The sequence below is a fragment of the Nansenia antarctica genome (assembly GCF_963989245.1).
Source record: "Nansenia antarctica genome assembly, chromosome: 6".
Taxonomy (NCBI): domain Eukaryota; kingdom Metazoa; phylum Chordata; class Actinopteri; order Argentiniformes; family Microstomatidae; genus Nansenia; species Nansenia antarctica.
In genome coordinates, this window is record NC_137676.1 from 14,775,836 (window position 1) to 14,793,316 (window position 17,481).

At 43.5% G+C, this 17,481-nt stretch overlaps 2 protein-coding genes across 2 annotated transcripts; one reads left to right on the forward strand and one right to left on the reverse strand.

The window, feature by feature from the left end:
* Nucleotides 1-6,101: 6,101 nt before the first annotated feature.
* On the forward strand, nt 6,102-9,491 carry LOC308160316 (putative G-protein coupled receptor 139; the record flags this gene model as incomplete). Its single annotated transcript, XM_080534232.1, has 3 exons — nt 6,102-6,180; nt 6,442-7,308; nt 9,412-9,491. 3 exons carry the CDS (start codon nt 6,102-6,104, stop codon nt 9,489-9,491), a joined length of 1,026 nt encoding a protein of 341 aa, XP_080390358.1.
* On the reverse strand, nt 9,262-17,190 carry eif2d (eukaryotic translation initiation factor 2D). The gene is made up of 15 exons (XM_080533818.1): nt 17,080-17,190; nt 16,349-16,539; nt 16,160-16,243; nt 15,957-16,047; nt 14,507-14,614; nt 12,535-12,809; nt 11,794-11,911; nt 11,641-11,686; nt 11,427-11,533; nt 11,139-11,297; nt 10,968-11,057; nt 10,638-10,733; nt 10,377-10,497; nt 9,921-10,095; nt 9,262-9,790 (listed from the first exon to the last, which is right to left on the reverse strand). Exons 1-15 carry the CDS (start codon nt 17,133-17,135, stop codon nt 9,717-9,719), a joined length of 1,791 nt encoding a protein of 596 aa, XP_080389944.1. The 5' UTR covers nt 17,136-17,190; the 3' UTR covers nt 9,262-9,716.
* Nucleotides 17,191-17,481: the final 291 nt, after the last annotated feature.

A 17,481-nucleotide genomic window follows, 5' to 3' on the forward strand; every position in this document is an offset into this window, starting at 1 on the left:
AGAGATCATGTTCAAGGGCTGTAATTTACTATGAAACACAAGCAGAGAGCATAGAAGTGTCTAGGGGAAGAGCATTTCTCGTGCCATTAATGCTCATTAATAGCTATTAGTTTTTAGTACAGCAAATAACTAACCTAACCTAAATCCTAAAACAGAAAGACACCACACTGAAGTTAAATCAGTATCTAGAGGGATCAGCCTATGACTCTCCACTGTACTGCAGTGGGCAGCACTAATACATCTCCCTTTAGTCATCAGGTTGTCCTCAAAATACCCAGCATCCATCCGTGACTCTACCACATAAATCTCAAGGGGAACAGGATGGGCCCCCCAAAAAAATCGGATATCCGTTCGCCTCATCAAAGCAGTTAAGCAGTTTCTAATAGAAAAAAACGTCAAGCGGTGTAATTCATTTTAGCAATGCAATCCTTTCAGCATGACGACGTAATCTATTCAATGGATCAGAGATGAGGAGTGTCTCCCGAGTTCACTCCATGTCTCACAAAACAAACAAGACCCTGGCAGGAGGTATATTACACAGATAAGGATTGAGAGTGCTGCCCAGTGGAATGCACAGAGAAGAGACTCCAAGAGTGAAACCATACACATATAGTCACCAGTGTAGCTCTCTATACAAGTATCTTAGCACAAACCTCCATCTTAAGGATGGAGGTAATCTTAAATTAACTATGCAGATCAGAGTACTATAGAACAACCATACAGAACACAAAACAGTACAGTATGGAACAGCATGGACTGCATGTGTGGATTATGTTTGCCTGTTTATAATGGTAGCATCTGATTAACTGGTTAACTGATTGTTTGTGTCCTATTGGGCTCAACTACTATTTCAAAAGGGGGGAGGCAGAGCAGGGAGAGAGAGAAAGGAGAGGTGCTGCACCCCAACCGTGCACTCCACGCCATGGTGACAACCTCCATTCTACTCTTGGTTTTGAAGTGAAACCGTATTGCATTCGTAAGTATTCCTTGATGAAAGCTGCCAGTGCTCCTTTACACACAGAGCTTGATTTCTGCTTTTGTGAAAGTAAAGATGATGGGGTTGGTAAAGGAAGAAAAGCCATTTAAAAAAAAAAAATCTCTGGGCAGAACACACTAGAAACACTGCAGAATGTAATGAACTGGTGTGAAAGGCAATGATGGTGTGATATGTCACAGTTAACAGGTGATGGTTATTCCACCCATAGTCCAGGGAGACCTTTTCATCTGTGGGTATGGGAATGTGAGCTGACGTGAGCGATCGATGCTGTAATGGATATTCCCAACCCATCCAAACCTCCATCCAGACAGAGCAGCTTGACGGCAGGCCATAAAGACCTGTCAGATGGGATACACTTACTGTTGGCCCGCCTGGTGAGGGAAACTGAACTAGTCTCCTGGGTTTCTATCGTCGACCACCTACTGTACAGTACCACACTGACAGAATAGGGCTGAACTTATGTCAATACTAGCAACCTTGTCGCCTGGGGTGGTCCGGTGGTCTAGCACCGGTCTACAGTGCACACATACGCCCATGTCAGCATGGGTTCGAATCCGGCCCATGCCCTATTGACATGCCCTCTCTCTCCTGTCTGTCCTCACTATAGCTGTACAATAAAATGAAAAATATGAGTGGGACTACCCCACTCAGAAAAAATAACTTTAAAAAAAAAAGAAGTACTAAGCAACCTCGTTTTACAGAGTTTAGGTCCTCTCTGCTTATACATAATAATAAATAATAAATAATGTAATAAACAGGTGTTATTACAAAAGAGCTTAGGACTAAGGAAATGGAACAACAATATGTTCATTTTGTTTGGCATGACAACAGCAGTGATAGACATTGGATAGACACAACCCTAGACCTGCGGTGACTAAGCTATGTCATGGCATATTATCAGCTTCCAATACAGTAGGACAGACTGGTAACCAACTGGTAACCAACTGTAAGGTAAAAAAAAAAAAAAAACATCTCCATAGAGCTGTTTAATGATGATGTTTTAATTATATATTGTTTATTATAGTCAGAACACTATAGGCTGGTACCTCGAACCCAGTCCTGCTGTTTGTGTGATACTGTATCTGTAAAACAATTCCCTCCCGATCCCCTTAGGCTATAGGCTGGCAGTCATGCATGAATAATCACACTGATCCTGACACGCAGAAACACACAGGAGAGACATGCACAGTCGTTATCTGCATCTACTGTGCATACCCAATCACGCAGTTTGTAGCATTTTGCTCTCAAAATAATTTTTAAAGTAAAACACATCTGGAGAAAAGCTGTCATGTGTTTTATTTATTGAACCTTTATTTTGACAGGGAGTCTCTTGAGACCAAGGCCTCTTTTACAAGTGGGCCCTGCGCACACACACAGTTTACAACCATACATCATACAAAATGACAACATTATAAAAGCAGAATCAGGAACAATAATCACATGTACTGTAAAGGTGTAATCAAAATGCTCTATTTTCAAAGGTAAATATTTCTTAGAGTGAACAGACATGACACAGTGTAATGGTACTGGAGAAATAATCGTATTCTCCACTGCAACAAAATGACACCCCTTCTCCCACCATCATCTACCTGTGAAGCGGATGCCAAATACAGATTTCACAAATGTTTTATGCTTTCCTAATGACTAGCTTACAGCTTACAGCCTTACATAACATCCTCAGGCGCTGAGTGCACACGGTTATGTTTATGTTAGCTGTAATGGGGGAGTCATCAATGGACTCATATACCCATAATGCATCCCTGGAGGGACTAATAGAGAACAGGGACCCCCTCCAGAGGCAGTGTTAAGGTAGATCCCCTGTCCCTGTGGGCGGTGGGGGGTGTGGGCAGGTTTAGATTTAGTATTAGATGACCCCAGATGTGAGCAGAGGCATCAAATCCTCCGCAGCGATTCCTCTCACTGCTCAGAATACTGATCGTGGAACCCTGGTTTCCCTGGCAACAGGGCTCCTCTTCTAATATAGCAACCAGCGTGTGTGTCAGAAGATGTTTTTTTTTCCTTCTTCTTCTATTCCAACCCCCTTCTCCCCTGCCTTTTCAATCAGTGGCATGCCTGTGTTGTGCACTCCTCCGAGGTACTCCCCCTGCCTTCAACATGTTTTATGAGGAGAAGAAACCTCCTTCAATCCACATCTAATCAGATGGATGCTGTGCAGCGCCTGTCGCATTGTCAAATGTCATGCAGCACAGGCACCCTGCAGGACGAAAGCACTAATTGAGGTTAAGTTGGAAATCACGTATCTGGAGATTATTTCCTTCTAAATGGGGGCCCCAAGGCATTATGATTGTCATTAAAGTAATTTTGTTCCCCCTCGTCCACAATGTCATCACTCACAGCCTTGGGTCAGTCTTTGAATGAGAAGAATGACCAGCTTTCTTCAGCGTAGATATCGTTGTTAAGCCATGCTAATTACCATGTAGGACTGTGTGGTGCAGTGGTTCCCAAAATTCCTTGCTTGTGGCCTCATTAAATGTGTGCTTTTTAAAGATCAAAGGGAGACAACCAAGAGTACTTACACAGCGCCATCTGTTGGCTAGCTTTTGTAGTGCACTTAACTCCTCAATCCAACTTTTTCCATTACCGGTATCTGATGAGATTATAAAGCAACATGAAATATCTAGCATCTATTTATCATATAAATGTTCAGAATAATACTTGGTTATGTAACTATAGCCTAAGCAAAATTCACATAAGAGCAACAACAACTCATCGCTGCTGACTGAGACTTGGCATACATATTTTCATTAAGCACTCTAACCCATCTCAAGTTATTTTCTTTAACCTTTGACCTTGGACCCATTGAACCTTGTGACTTCATCACAGGTCCTCTGCAGTCTCTAACCCGGGAACGCATTCCTTCCCTTCAGGAAGGTCACGGCCAATGTCAGCAGAGTTCTTTTCCCTTGGCACAAACGCCTCAGTTTGTCTTGGCTGCCAAAATATTAGCGCCATAGTCATCTACCCTCCGGTGGTGGCAGTGCCAGACAAATGGCCTCTCCTGGGTGTGGATCATCCTGGGACTCCCAGCTCTGCTGCCAGAATAGCACAGTGTTATACTGCACCACTGGGCACATAGCGTACTGTACACAGACAGATGTCCTCTCCCTCCTCACCCAGTCACCCATGAGAGGAGGAAGAAAAGGTGAGTCTGCAGATTATCGCAACCCCCAGAATGAAGCTCACCTAGACAACACCTGCAATACCTGAAATTGGATTTGGATTTGATTGTGATTGTGATTATGTGTTGTTTATGTGAGCATTATGAAATTGATTCAAATCAAAGTTTCTATATCATATATATCTTTCCGGGCCTTCCTGTTGCACCTCCCGGAGTAGATGTCCTGTACGGCTGGGAGGTCACGGCCCGTGATGAACTGGGCCATTTTCACCACCCTCTGCAGAGCTTATGGTCAAGGATGGTGCAGCTGCTGTACAAGGCAGTGATACAGCTGGATAGGATATTCTCAGTGGTACACCTGGAGATGTTTGTGAGGATCATGCCGAATTAGGAGGTTAGCTTAGGGATATTTAAGTATCATAAATGTCAGTCAGTTGTTGTCAGTTTGATAAATGGCAAAACTGTATATTATTGTCTATCCACACAGGCAGACAGACAGGCAGGCAGGCATGCACGCACACACTGTAGACCCCTATACCCTATTTTAAGACATCTTTCAGTGCCTGATGTCTACATCACTTCAGTATCATCTCTGTATAGGAAAGCGCTTTTTATTACAACTTGAAAGAGCAGACACTAAATGGCCAGACAAATAGTCCTTGAGTTGTCAGCCAAAGAAATGTAAAATCCATAGAGATGGAGCTCATTTATTAGATGATAACTGAAGTAATAGAGTGCTAGCCTATTCTCTCGACAGAAGCCTTAAACGTTTACTCATTTCACAGTAGAGATAGGCCAGCAGATATAGCCTCTTCAGGGTTGTAATTCCCTTGCAGACAGGACAATGTATCAGGCAATTATAATCCAAGAAATGTCTCAAGAAGAAAGAAAGAAAGAAAGTCTACGTAGGTTCAGTCAGGGCACTCGAGGGCAGCTAGCTGTCAGGTGACGGACAGCTGAACCCACGTATAAAAAAAGAAACACATCACATGGTAATGGGACTAGGCTACAAGAGCAGGGGTAGTGGTGGCCTAGGGGACAGTGAGTAGGACTGGTGATCAGAAGGTCATGAGTTCAAATCACACCTGGGAACACCACCACTAGTGTGCCCTTGAGTAAGGCACTTAGCCCTAAGTTACTCCTGTGAGACTGTCTCTGTAATCTCTAATTGTAAGTCACTTTGGATAAAAGCATCTACCTACCTACAGGGGGTTTGAAAAGTTTATGGACTCCCTGCTTTATAATGTATCTAATGTTGTTTAACTCAGATGGGGAGCTATATCAGAGAGGAGCCATCCAATTACATCAAACCTAATCATATTCATTAAACGTACTAAAGTGTCCTGACTGAACTGTGTAACAGCATGAGGCATACACTAGCAGCAACAATAGGATAATGAATGAGGGATGTACAGATTATTCATGACAGAAGAATGACCACTGCACAGTGAATTAATGATTTTTGATTGACAATACATTTGATTGACAATAAATCTCAAGCATACAAAAACAGAGATACACAAACACAAAAACATAATTAAGGATAAAAAAATCAAATTTAAGTGATATCATGTAATCCCATCGTGCCAAAAATAATCACTGTATCCTGGAGCAGATCAGGAAAAGGAAAGGAGACTAGTAGGGTAAACAAACAAGTTTATATGATTGAGATTGACCTCAGGTGCAGGAAATCCCCAGGTGTCCAACCCCAACCCGTAATCATGTCTGAGCGTCTGGGGTATAATGATTAACAATGGGTAAATACAGACAATCGGCTAGGTTGCAGTGGGGTGGTTAGAGATGGGGAGGGGGTAGGGGGTTGGCTATCTCTCTGTCTCCTCCTAGACAGTGATGTAGGATACCTGACTCAAAGCACTGATATGTACAGATGATGGTGACAGGAGAGGGGATACCGGACAATGGCTCTACTGTAGTACTGTAATACCATCTGCGGTGGGTAAAGACATGAACACACAGGAGGAACACTGGCTGGTCACCTTGCAGGGGGTGTTCTACCCTGCCCTGGCTGCTGTGGGAATCCCATGTGAGTATACCCGTACCAGAGGTATTGCTGCTGAATATCAAATACTACCTCTTGGAAGAGATGACATTGTGTATGCTTCAAATGCATAATTGGTTCGGTTACTCCTAAGTGGACACGTTTATGGGGGGAATATGCATCTAAATGTTTGCAATCGAAGGAATGCGACTTGTTATTTAAAATCAGACAAAAGAGGCAGAGATAATACCATTTGATTTGCTACCAAAAATTTGAAACCCATAACAGCATAAATCCCTCTTACAGCCAACATCATCACCTTCCTTATCTTCTGGCAGAGGAACTGCATGCTCTCCAGGTCCAGCACCTACTACCTAATGGCCATCTCTGTGGCGGACACCTTGGTTCTAGTCTGCATCGTGGTTCTGGAGTTAACCATCAAATATCATCAAAGGCAGCCGTTTTGGAGTGTGGAACCCTGGTGCAGCCTGAGGGACATCTTCAACTATGGGGCCAGCAACACCTCCACCTGGCTGGTGGTGGTGTTCACCGCCGAGCGTTTTGTGGCTATCCACACCTGGAGCATCAAGGCCAAACTCTGCACCGCGCGCTGCGCGTTACGGGCCATCGGCGCCGTCTTCCTCCTCAGCCACCTGCTGGCCATCCCGTACTATTGGTCCAATGTTTCGGTCTACAATCACAACCAGACCAAGTGGACCTGTATCTACAAACGCGAGGCCCCTGATTATTTTGTGCATGCCCTGGTGGGGTCCCAGACGTTGCTGTCTTACATCCTGCCTTTTCTCATTATCCTCACGCTCAACGGTCTGACCCTACGCCAGATCTCCCTCAGTAACAGGGTCCATTTGGCTACAGATGTGACCTCCGGGGCCTACAAGGTGACCCCTCTGCTGCGCTCCAGAAAGAAGAAGTCAGTGGTGCTCTTGGTGACGGTGTCCATGACTTTTGTGCTGCTGTCTGTCACTCGCGGCATCACCCAGATCATTCTGCGCACCACCGACTTCTACGGCATGGACCGTAATGACTACGACCTCAAGATAAACGCGGCTGCTGACATCGGAACCATGCTGAGTCTTAGTAACGCAGCCGTCAACATGTACCTGTATGCATGCACCCAGGCCAAGTTTCGTCAAGAGTTTGTAGCCTGTGTCGGCAAGGTTTTTTCCTATTGCAAGACTAATAACACTAGGAAAACCCTGCCTAGCAGCATCCCTGCTATTTTCCATCGGTAGTATTGACGTACTTGGCTGAAGTCACAGAAACGGTACTTCCCCAGGTTTTCATAACAGTGGAAAATTAGTCCTCATAGCAGACATTTATAAATAGTTTTATGGGTTAATTCCTCCCCTCAGACATCTATAACTGACCAGAAAGCAACACTCTATCAAATCTATCTATTGACCAGAAACTCTATAAAACCTTTTCAATTTTCTCTCCGGCTAGTGTTTGTGTATTTTACTCATTTTGTTGCTCCGTAAACGTATGATAACAGCATCCCTTCAACGCTGACAACTCTGACACATATACATGCAATGTTTGCCCCTGTTGTTGAGATTTCAGAATTAATTTCCTATAATAGGTTTCCAATCACTATGCAAACAAAAACAGGGCTGAACATATGATAAAGAAGGAGCTCCATTCCTGGTAGTAATATGTTTAATTTCCTAACATGTGCAGAGGATTAAAACATCCCATCCGGTTTGTACTGAGAACAAATATTTTGAGAGAGAGCACTGTCTGCTGTTTGCTTAAATCCTGCTTGAAAGAGTTGTTTTGTTATTTCATGGTTAGGGTCATTGATAGGCCATATTATTATTATTATTATATATACCCATATAATATAAATGTATATAATGCCAGCTATATATAGGCCATAATAATTGATAACTGGGCTTACTCTCTGCCCATAGTGGGAATGTGTGCCATTCAGCTTTGAATATGGATTGCAAACAGACTGAAAATAACTATAATTGAAACATACTGGGTATTCCAATATACAACACATTAATACAATTACATCGAAAGGCATTTTAAAGCCCTATTTGTGTAATATGTCCAGAGCATAATTACAGGGACAAAATATTTCCCATGTATTATTTATTTTCTTTGCCTGAAGAAGGTCTATGACCGAAAGCTCACAATAAACTTGTTGTTCTTTTGCACTCCATGTTAATTATTTATAAAATAATGAATCTAACTTTAATTCAATAGAATGTATTTCTCTTATTTGCACATAATATTGTACTTCACTAACATTGGATGCATCAATAATATACACATTTTCATCTAAATTAACTTTTCTATTCTCCTCTGACCATGTTCAATAATGCAGTGTAAACTTTTGACCGCGGAGTCTTTAAAGGAATTCCACTATTTGATGGAAGTGTTGAGTGCAACGCTATACTTCCCCATTATTGATGTCTTAGCAGCAACACTACATTATGGCAGTTTGACAGCTCAGCTACTGAGCATGTGACATAATTACAGTTTATACACCTGCACTTACTCACAGCATGGACCCAGCTCCGCCCTGGTCTATATGAATCACTGCATTCTCTCTGTCACTACAGTATTGGGTAATAGCTGAGATTCTGTTGTCACAATAGTATTGAACGGGAAAAAAACAGATAAACGGGCAAGGTTTTGCCCACATACCACCCATGTAGGGGGAGATTCTGTAATCTCTGTTGGCATGGTGGTATACGAGACATAAGGTGTTGGTAACATAATGGGGAACATGTGCCAACAGTGCAGATTATTCCTATTAGAAAATAATGGCTTTATTAGTTGCCACATCCACAAGGACTATTAACAAGGCACACCATGTGCCATGTTCTTAAAAAGCATTGTCGATTTGCAATAAGGTTTTTTGTTTCTTGGAATGTATTCTAATAGGAGGAAAAATGTGCATCTCTAACACCGATTCCTCTGCACCAACATTTATTTGTTTTTAAGGTCAACGAAATCCTACACAAATCATAATAAGTAATAACCCAATCCAGTTTTATATGTGCAATAATATCATAACCATATAGAGGTGCATCTCCCCCAACTGTTTTATTGTAGGCATCCGCCTTTTGAGGCGACATACAACACAATGTTGGCTTGGGTGCATGTCTGAACAATGGGTTCCCTCTCCCTTTTTCTGGATCTTAGAGGACAAGCAGATCTTCCCCATTGGGGAAGGCTGAAACAAGCCACATCACAGTCCGGTTCCCTAGCTATGTGGGCAGCTCATGACTTGTCTGATCCCAGGGGTGGTTGACCCTGCTTACGCTGACTCAGAGGAGTGTGATGATGATGATGATGATGATGATGATGATGAATTCTCCTAGTCATGTTCTTACTCACACCTCATCTCAGCAAGTCCAGACATGAGAGTGGAGTTAAACAACTCAGTCTGGAATCAGTAGAATGTATCACTAATGACAACATCTAATTCATCACCTCCTGCAAGTTGTAAAAGTAGAAGCCTTTTATTCAATGAATGATAAACTGTTGTTGTTGTTGTTCTTGTTGTTTTTATACATCTATACAGTAAATTAAATGATTAGGTTCTGTTATTTCTTCTTGCCGGGCTTTGTTGGAGGTTTGTCTAGTCCCTGGACATACTTGCGAGGGATTTGGTAGTGATCTGCAAAGCAAAGTAGTAAAACATAACAAATTATATACATACCGTACACACAAACATATACAGTGACAAAGTCAGCGACCGGCAGTGTTTCTTATTGTATAAAGTGTCAAAGAGGACATGGTTTGCAAACCTAGCAGCAGTTTGCCAACTTGCTGGACTTGGTTGCCCTGGATCTGGACCAGAACTTTGTCCTTGGAACCAGGGACGGGGTGTAGGACTGCGCTGGCCTGGACTCTGTGCTGCAGGGCGGCTGACACAGCAGTGGGGTCCAGACCATACACCTCCAGGTTCTTAATTATGGTCACCTATAGGAATGATGGATGGATGGAGGGAGGGAGGGAGGGGACTTTAAATCAAACCACACACTGTGCACATTACTGAACAACCGTGACAACACCAATAGGTAGAGACTTCAATAAACAGGTAAATAAGTTGGATCTGGCTTTTGGCAAGATGCTCCTCATCTTGATAGAAACTATTAAAGGGTGTAGCAACTTAATTACGGCTATAAATAGCAGATCTGAAGCTTAGGTTAAAATGTACGTGGTTAGAAAAAGAAAGCTTGTGTATGCAAACATGGGTGCACCTTCTTGTTGGAGCCCCTGGAGGCCACAGAGATGTCTATGGGCTCTAGGTGGCCCTTCTTTATGATGGGTCTCTGGCCAGGGATCACCAGCTGATGGCAATGCTGCATTTTGTCCATTGCCCTGGTAACACAAGATGGCGCTGTTGTGACTCAATTCAACGTCAGTGATGTCCTTACACGATTGCAAGACCCTTGTTGAGGGACCCTAGACTAGCAGAGGGGGGGGGGGGGAGACGTTGTTAGCGTGAGAGAGCTCTTTACCTGCTGAAGAGGTCATCCCACTTGAGTGCCTCCACCTCCTGGTACTCTGATTTCTCCAGCAAGCAGTCACAGAGGATTGGGTTAATGGTAACATAACTGTGAGGGAAGATTCAGACAAGACATTTAGATCATAGATAATAGAGTATCTTAATAAAAATATGATTGTTAATTCCCATCTTGATCAGATGATATCTTGGGTTGCTATACTTAGCGACAGGGCAGGGCATATACTTAGTGACAGGGCATCTCCTTGACAACTCCACCATATTAAATGGCATAAATCATATTAATTGAGTGAACTCGAAGCCGTATTAGATTGCACCGTCTTACTTTTTATTATTTTCATCTACCAGCTCGTTCCTCTTGACATACTCAGTGATGATTGTTCTCACTTCTGCTGGTTGGAGTACAGTCCCTTTCCTGTGAGAGAACATGTACATCAGGATATCAAGCAATGTATCTCAACATAGATGATTCTCTCTTTGTGTCTCACTCACTCACCTAATTTTGGCCTCTTCAAACAGTGGCGCCAGGCGAGCAGAGACAGAATAGAGAGTAGTGATCTCAGGGGGAAGGTATGGCGTCTCCCCCTCCCGTCCCACCTCCACTACGGCCTCCTCTATACCAGAAGTATCCTCTGGGTTGCGGAAGGAGCGCAGTCTACAAGCAGTAGTTCATTCCAAATCATTGAGGACAAAAACACATTGTCAGTGACTTTGATTGTGGTCCAAATCTTTTTCTGTCTGAATGCTGAGCCAGGAACTTGTTATGATACGGAAGAGGACTCACTCTCGGTTCTTCCAGTCCACCTCCACAATGCTCTCTACTCCTTTGCTCAGCTCCTTCACACGCACCAGGTTGTGCTGCTGCTGCATACTTTGCAGGAACTTGGATAACTGTTGGACAAAACAGTGATACCTCAGGGCTCAGTGATATATGAGGTTTAATCATCTTTTCTTTTCCCTGTATCTCCTTTACCATCATTTATCACAGGACAAGTTACCTTTTTATAACTGGATTTCTTGATGTCGAGTTGTTTTCCACTCGGACTGCAAAATAACAGTGCTCATCAGTGCTCAATTAAAGACTCTTATCTTCAGTTGTATATTAAAATGCATAGTTGTTACACAGTTAACCACGTTAGCAGTATGTTTACCAGCAGGACATCATGTGGTTTCCTAGAAAGGTACTGGTCAGCAGGGGGAGCTCTGACTTCTTCACCTTGCTCTTGAGTGCGTGGAGGAAACACTGGAGCAGCAGCCCATCCATCTGCTCTGCGAGGCCAGGGTAGACAAGTCAAAAGTCAAAAGTCAAAAGTCACTTTATTGTCCCATCACTGGGAAATTTGTATTGGGTTTACACCCCACAGCAGCCAACTAAGCCAATTAAGACAAGAGTGGAAATAAAACGATAAGCAAGATATGTTCAACATTCATCTGGTGCAGTTTAAAAGTTTAACAGAAACCGGAATAAAATATTTTTTTAATCTGTTTAATCTAGAGCGGGGGACTCTGAACCTCCTCCCAGAGGGCAGTAGTTCGAACTCTGCATGTAGGACATGAGAGGGAAGACACACTATGAAGACTGTACGACCACAGGAGTACGTCTGATGCATCATGTGATATCATTTTCTCTGTTTGTCAATACAGTTACATGGCTGTCTCATGGGATAAGATAACACAGAAAGATGCATGCGACCAAACACATGTTCCATTAAGTGCTTGATACAACTGTACCAACTGTTTCCAAACAATGACATTGTTTTGTTTTGGCACCAAGAATACCAGAGCAAAACAACAGAAAAGCACCACAGCAAAAGAATAACAGAAGGAGTGCCAGAGCAAATATAATAATTAGTTGTCGCCAGTAGACTTCCAGTGAAGCTGTATATAGTTACCCTGTGGTGTTCTCGGATCCTCCATGTCCTCCACTCCTTCCTCCTCCTCCTCCCTCTCAGCCAGGCTCAGCTCCTGGATGCTGGGACAGGGTGCGTCTGGAGCCTGCTGGTCACCATCAGAATTGGGACACGATTCCTCTTGAACCCCCTCCGTTGCCTCATCATCCTCCTCCTTCTCCTCTTCGTCATCATCTTCAGCTTCTCCGTCCATCCCCTCCATACCCACACTGTCCAGATCTGGGATGGAGGGAGGTCCAGACTTGTCTCCAAATGCCCTAACAGAGTGACATTTGGGGGGGGAAAAAAGAAAAAGAAAAAAAAGAAAAGAGTTTAGGAAATAAATCTTTTCAATTTCATTATTCTAAATCTAAGAAATTATAATGAATAATAATGTGTGGTGATAATCATGGAGATGTAGGGACTCTTGCTCCACTTTCAAAGACCCATCTTGTACCATGGGGGTATGATGATGATGATGATGATGATGATGATGATGCATTTTATTTATAGGCACCTTTCAGAGCACTCAAGGACACCTTACAGAGCATAATTTAAAAACAAGCAACAGATTCAAACAGGTTAAAACAGTGATTCAAACAAACAAAAACAAACAAAACAAAAGACTTAAAAACAACCATCAATTAAAAATAAGGTGGGTTTTCCGGCAGGATTTGAAGGCGGGGAGAGAGTCAATACTGTGGATGTCTTGTGGAAGACAGTTCCAGAGACGGGGGGCAGAGTGACTGAAGGCTCGAGACCCCATAGTGGTCAGGCGGGCAGAAGGTATAGTGAGTTGAAAGGCAGTGGAGGATCAGACAGTGCGAGAGGGAGTGTAGGTGTGAAGGAGTTCAGAGAGATATGGGGATGCAAGATTGTGAAGGGCCTTGAAAGTGAGGAGCAGAATTTGAAGTCGATACGGTATTTAACGGGAAGCCAATGGAGTTGTTGAAGAACCGGAGTGATATGATCTATGGAAGGGGTTCTGGTTATGACACGGGCGGCTGAGTTTTGGACCAGTTGGAGCTTACGCAGAGATTTGTGAGGAAGACCAGAGAGGATGGAGTTGCAATAATCAATACGGGATGTGACGAGGGCGTGGACGAGAATAGCGGTGCTGTTGGGTGTGAGTGACGGGCGGAGACGGTTAATATTGCGGAGGTGGAAGTAGGCAGACCGAGTAATATTGTTAATGTGAGCTTCAAAAGATAGGGTGCTGTCGAGGATGACACCCAGACTCTTAACTTGGGAGGAGGGGGGGACTGTGGAGTTGTCAATGATAAGAGAGAATTTGTCAGTTTTGGCCAGAGTGGATTTGGAGCCAACTAGAAGAACCTCAGTTTTATCACTGTTTAGTTTGAGAAAATTGGATGAAAACCAGGATTTGATTTCCAGTAAGCAGTCGGAAAGGGAAGTGGGGGGGAGAGAGGAAGTGGGTTTGGTGGAGAAATAGAGATGGGTGTCATCCGCATAACAGTGAAATTGGATACCGTATTTTCTGAATATATGGCCGAGAGGTCACAGGAGGGGGCCTAAGACAGAGCCCTGAGGAACACCAGAGAGGACGGGAAGGGACTGTGATTTGAAGTGTTTGAGTTGGACAAAGTGTGTACGGCCGGAGAAGTAAGATCTGAACCAAGTGAGGGATGTGCCAGTGATACCAATTGAAGCTAATCTGTCAAGGAGGATGTGATGTGAGATGGTGTCAAAGGCTGCAGTCAGATCAAGGAGGATGAGTATGGATAAGAGCCCAGAGTCAGCTGCCACCAGGAGATCGTTTGACTCGATTTTGACCATGGCTGTCTCTGTACTGTGTGAGGAGCGGAAACCAGACTGAAATTGTTCAAAAAGATTAGTGTTGTTCAGATGGGTGTGGACCTGGTCTGCGACTGTTTTCCAGTATCTTGGAGGGAAATGGTAAATTAGAGATTTTAGTATATAGCTCAGCTCTGCTAATGGATGACCAGAGACTCACCACAGGCTGTCCATGTAGGTGTGGATGACTGACACCCCTCTGCCCTTCATGCCCATGCTCCGCATCTCTGCACTGGACATGGTGGCTGTACCCATCGCCACGGGAGCCCTGGAACCAAACAACCCCGACATCAACCCTTATGGCTATGAGAAAGTTGGGCAAATGTATCATTGGCACTGTCATGCCAAATTTTGTCCACCTGCCAATATTAGTCTAGGCCATCAATGGTCCATCAAAATCAAATCGTTCGAACGCACATTGTCGGACTAATTGGCCAAATACTGTCCGCCTGTGACGTCATTCTACTGCTGTCATTCTACCGCTGTATCTACGGTCATTCACAGGAGACTAAATAAGACTATTTATCTCGTTAACATAAATAATACTCATTACATTGACATTTTTGATAAAATAATGGTTGTGGTAATGTATTATTAGCGACCCCCACAGATGTATGATTTTACTGGTTTCATAGGAGCTCAGACCTCAGCTCAGCTCCCATTGGCTCCCACATAACTCGTATGTAACACTGATTCAGCAAAATTGAATAAACGTTATTATGAGGGGGATAACGTTAGCGTCTCGAATCGATTATGCCCAGCTAGGTTATTCATCTGCCTTAGGGTGAACCACTGCAATAAAACCCCCACGGTATATAAACGGCAGTCCACAAATACAAAAAGGCCACACAATAAAACAGGTGGGTGCACAGCACTACAATCCCATATTACGGGGCTTCAGCTGGACAACGGGGGTATTTCCAGCTCCATTCACATCTAATAACCATAGCGCTTGCAGCGCGCCTTGGTGACTGTATTCAGAAAAGTGGAACTTTACGCACGCTGATAAAAGGTAACCTACTCTATCTCTAATGGGATCATTATTTACTCTCTCTCTAGTTCTTATACTGCAATTTTTCTGTCAAAGGCATGTCGCACCCCGAACTGCCTCTCGGACTGTCATCACCCCCTCACCCCTTACTATGCAACTATACGTACTACGTTGGAGGAGCGAATTACGTGTGAAATTAGCATGCTAGCAGGTGTTTTCATATAAAAATGTCCATACCTACATAAAAGCTATAGCTGACTAGTGAGCCTGCATCAACCTTAATGCTATTCAAGTGCAAGAAGATTACATTTGTCTTCCCGGTTTAGATACACACATTCATCTGTGGTAGTAAGCGCACTGGGGTAGAATGACATCACAGCCGGACAGTATTTGGCCGATTACTCTAGAGAATGTGCGGAGCGTTCAAACGACTTGATTTTGATAGGCCGTTGATCGCCCGGACTAATATTGGCAGGTGGCAAAGTTTGGCACGACAGCACCACTGCCATCCTTCACAGAACATCGGCTGCCCCGTTGTCATGACGAACGGATTGTTGAAGCAGACCCAAACTCAAATAAGCTGGTACCGTAGACAGGAAATATATAGGTAATAGCGTACCTGTTGCAAACCACTGTAACAGAGCAGCAGTCACCCCTCTTCACCTCTGGGACACCACTTGGAGGCACGACCACCCCAGGGAGCATGAGATCTTTGGAGGAGTGGAAAGGTTCAGCAGTAGCATATCAATGACTACTTACATGTATATCGCTTACAGATTAACTCAAGTCCAGTTATAATATAGGCAAAGCGAATAAATGTACCTGCCCCGCCAATCAACTTCTGTAGCACTGCAGGCCATGTTGTGAATGCTGGCAAGACATGTGGATGGCGCCAAAGTGTGTACACTGAAAAACAGCAATAGACATTGCAATATTGTACGGATTACCCTTTCACTGTACATACACTATACAATGTATTCCATGCAATTCTGACACTAACACTAACCCTACCTGTAGGATAGATACGCTTCTCCAGCTCAAAGAACACTGGGTTTTTATGAAGCACATAGAGGGTGACTGCATCTCCCTTGTGTGCGTAAATCTTCACTACATTCAGCTCCTCCTTGTTTGGGACCAACTCTGACAGCTCCTCAGCAGACAATGATGGAAAGGCAGTAGATATATCAGCTTTGAGCTTCCTCCTAGACCGGGAAAATAAGCAATATAAAATGTTGCAATGTAGGCCGGTCTGGTTATCACTGGTTATTGTACTTGTCTGGTTATTTTAGTCTCATCTAAACTTCAATTCCCATATGCACAAAGAACGTGTGTTACTGTACTTTCCTAACTGATTGGGCAGAAGCCGGGGCCAGCTCTGCACATCATTGAGAAGGACTAGTGAATTAAAACCATCTACATCTAGCAAGTTGGATGAGTGTGAAAAGTAGAAACTGATGAAAGGAAATCAGCATGTGTTGCTGCAGTAGCCAACAACAGTCATCATGAACATTAAAATGGTCAGGTTACACTACCAGTTGGCCTACCAATTCATACTAACTCCAGTGCTTGCCCATCTGGAGTTATTGTAGCGGTGGTGATTTGTAATTAAGCATTTTCATACACTCAAGCGTGGCGCTCAGAATAATGTGCAACGGAATGTCTACTAAGCTCGAACGAGTTTAAATATGAACCCACTCCCTGGAGCGTCAGGAGTTACTGTCACTCATCTCATCATTCCTCACCTGTCAGATCCTTTAATCACTGTGTTGGACTTGACACGAAACGCTTTCGCAAACATCTTGGAGACGTCTCTGTCGTGGATTCAGGCTCCCATTCATTAATTGTGACCACTTATATATATATTACAATATTATGATTTGTAATAATCATCAGCACTGTCAAATTTAAAGCCACACCAGGTTGCAATGAAAAGCGGCGCGACCATTTTGGTGCAACACAAAATACGTCCGGCAGAGTAGCCGTGGCAGCAGATTAGTTCCACAGCAGACAATTCAAACCTAACTTTGTGATAGAGGTATCAAGTTATAAGCAATACAAATACCGCATCATGACCAGTGTTACTTTGTGGTAGTGGTAAAGAGCGATTCAGGGCAATGCAAATTCCGACAGGGGGTCATAGCCTA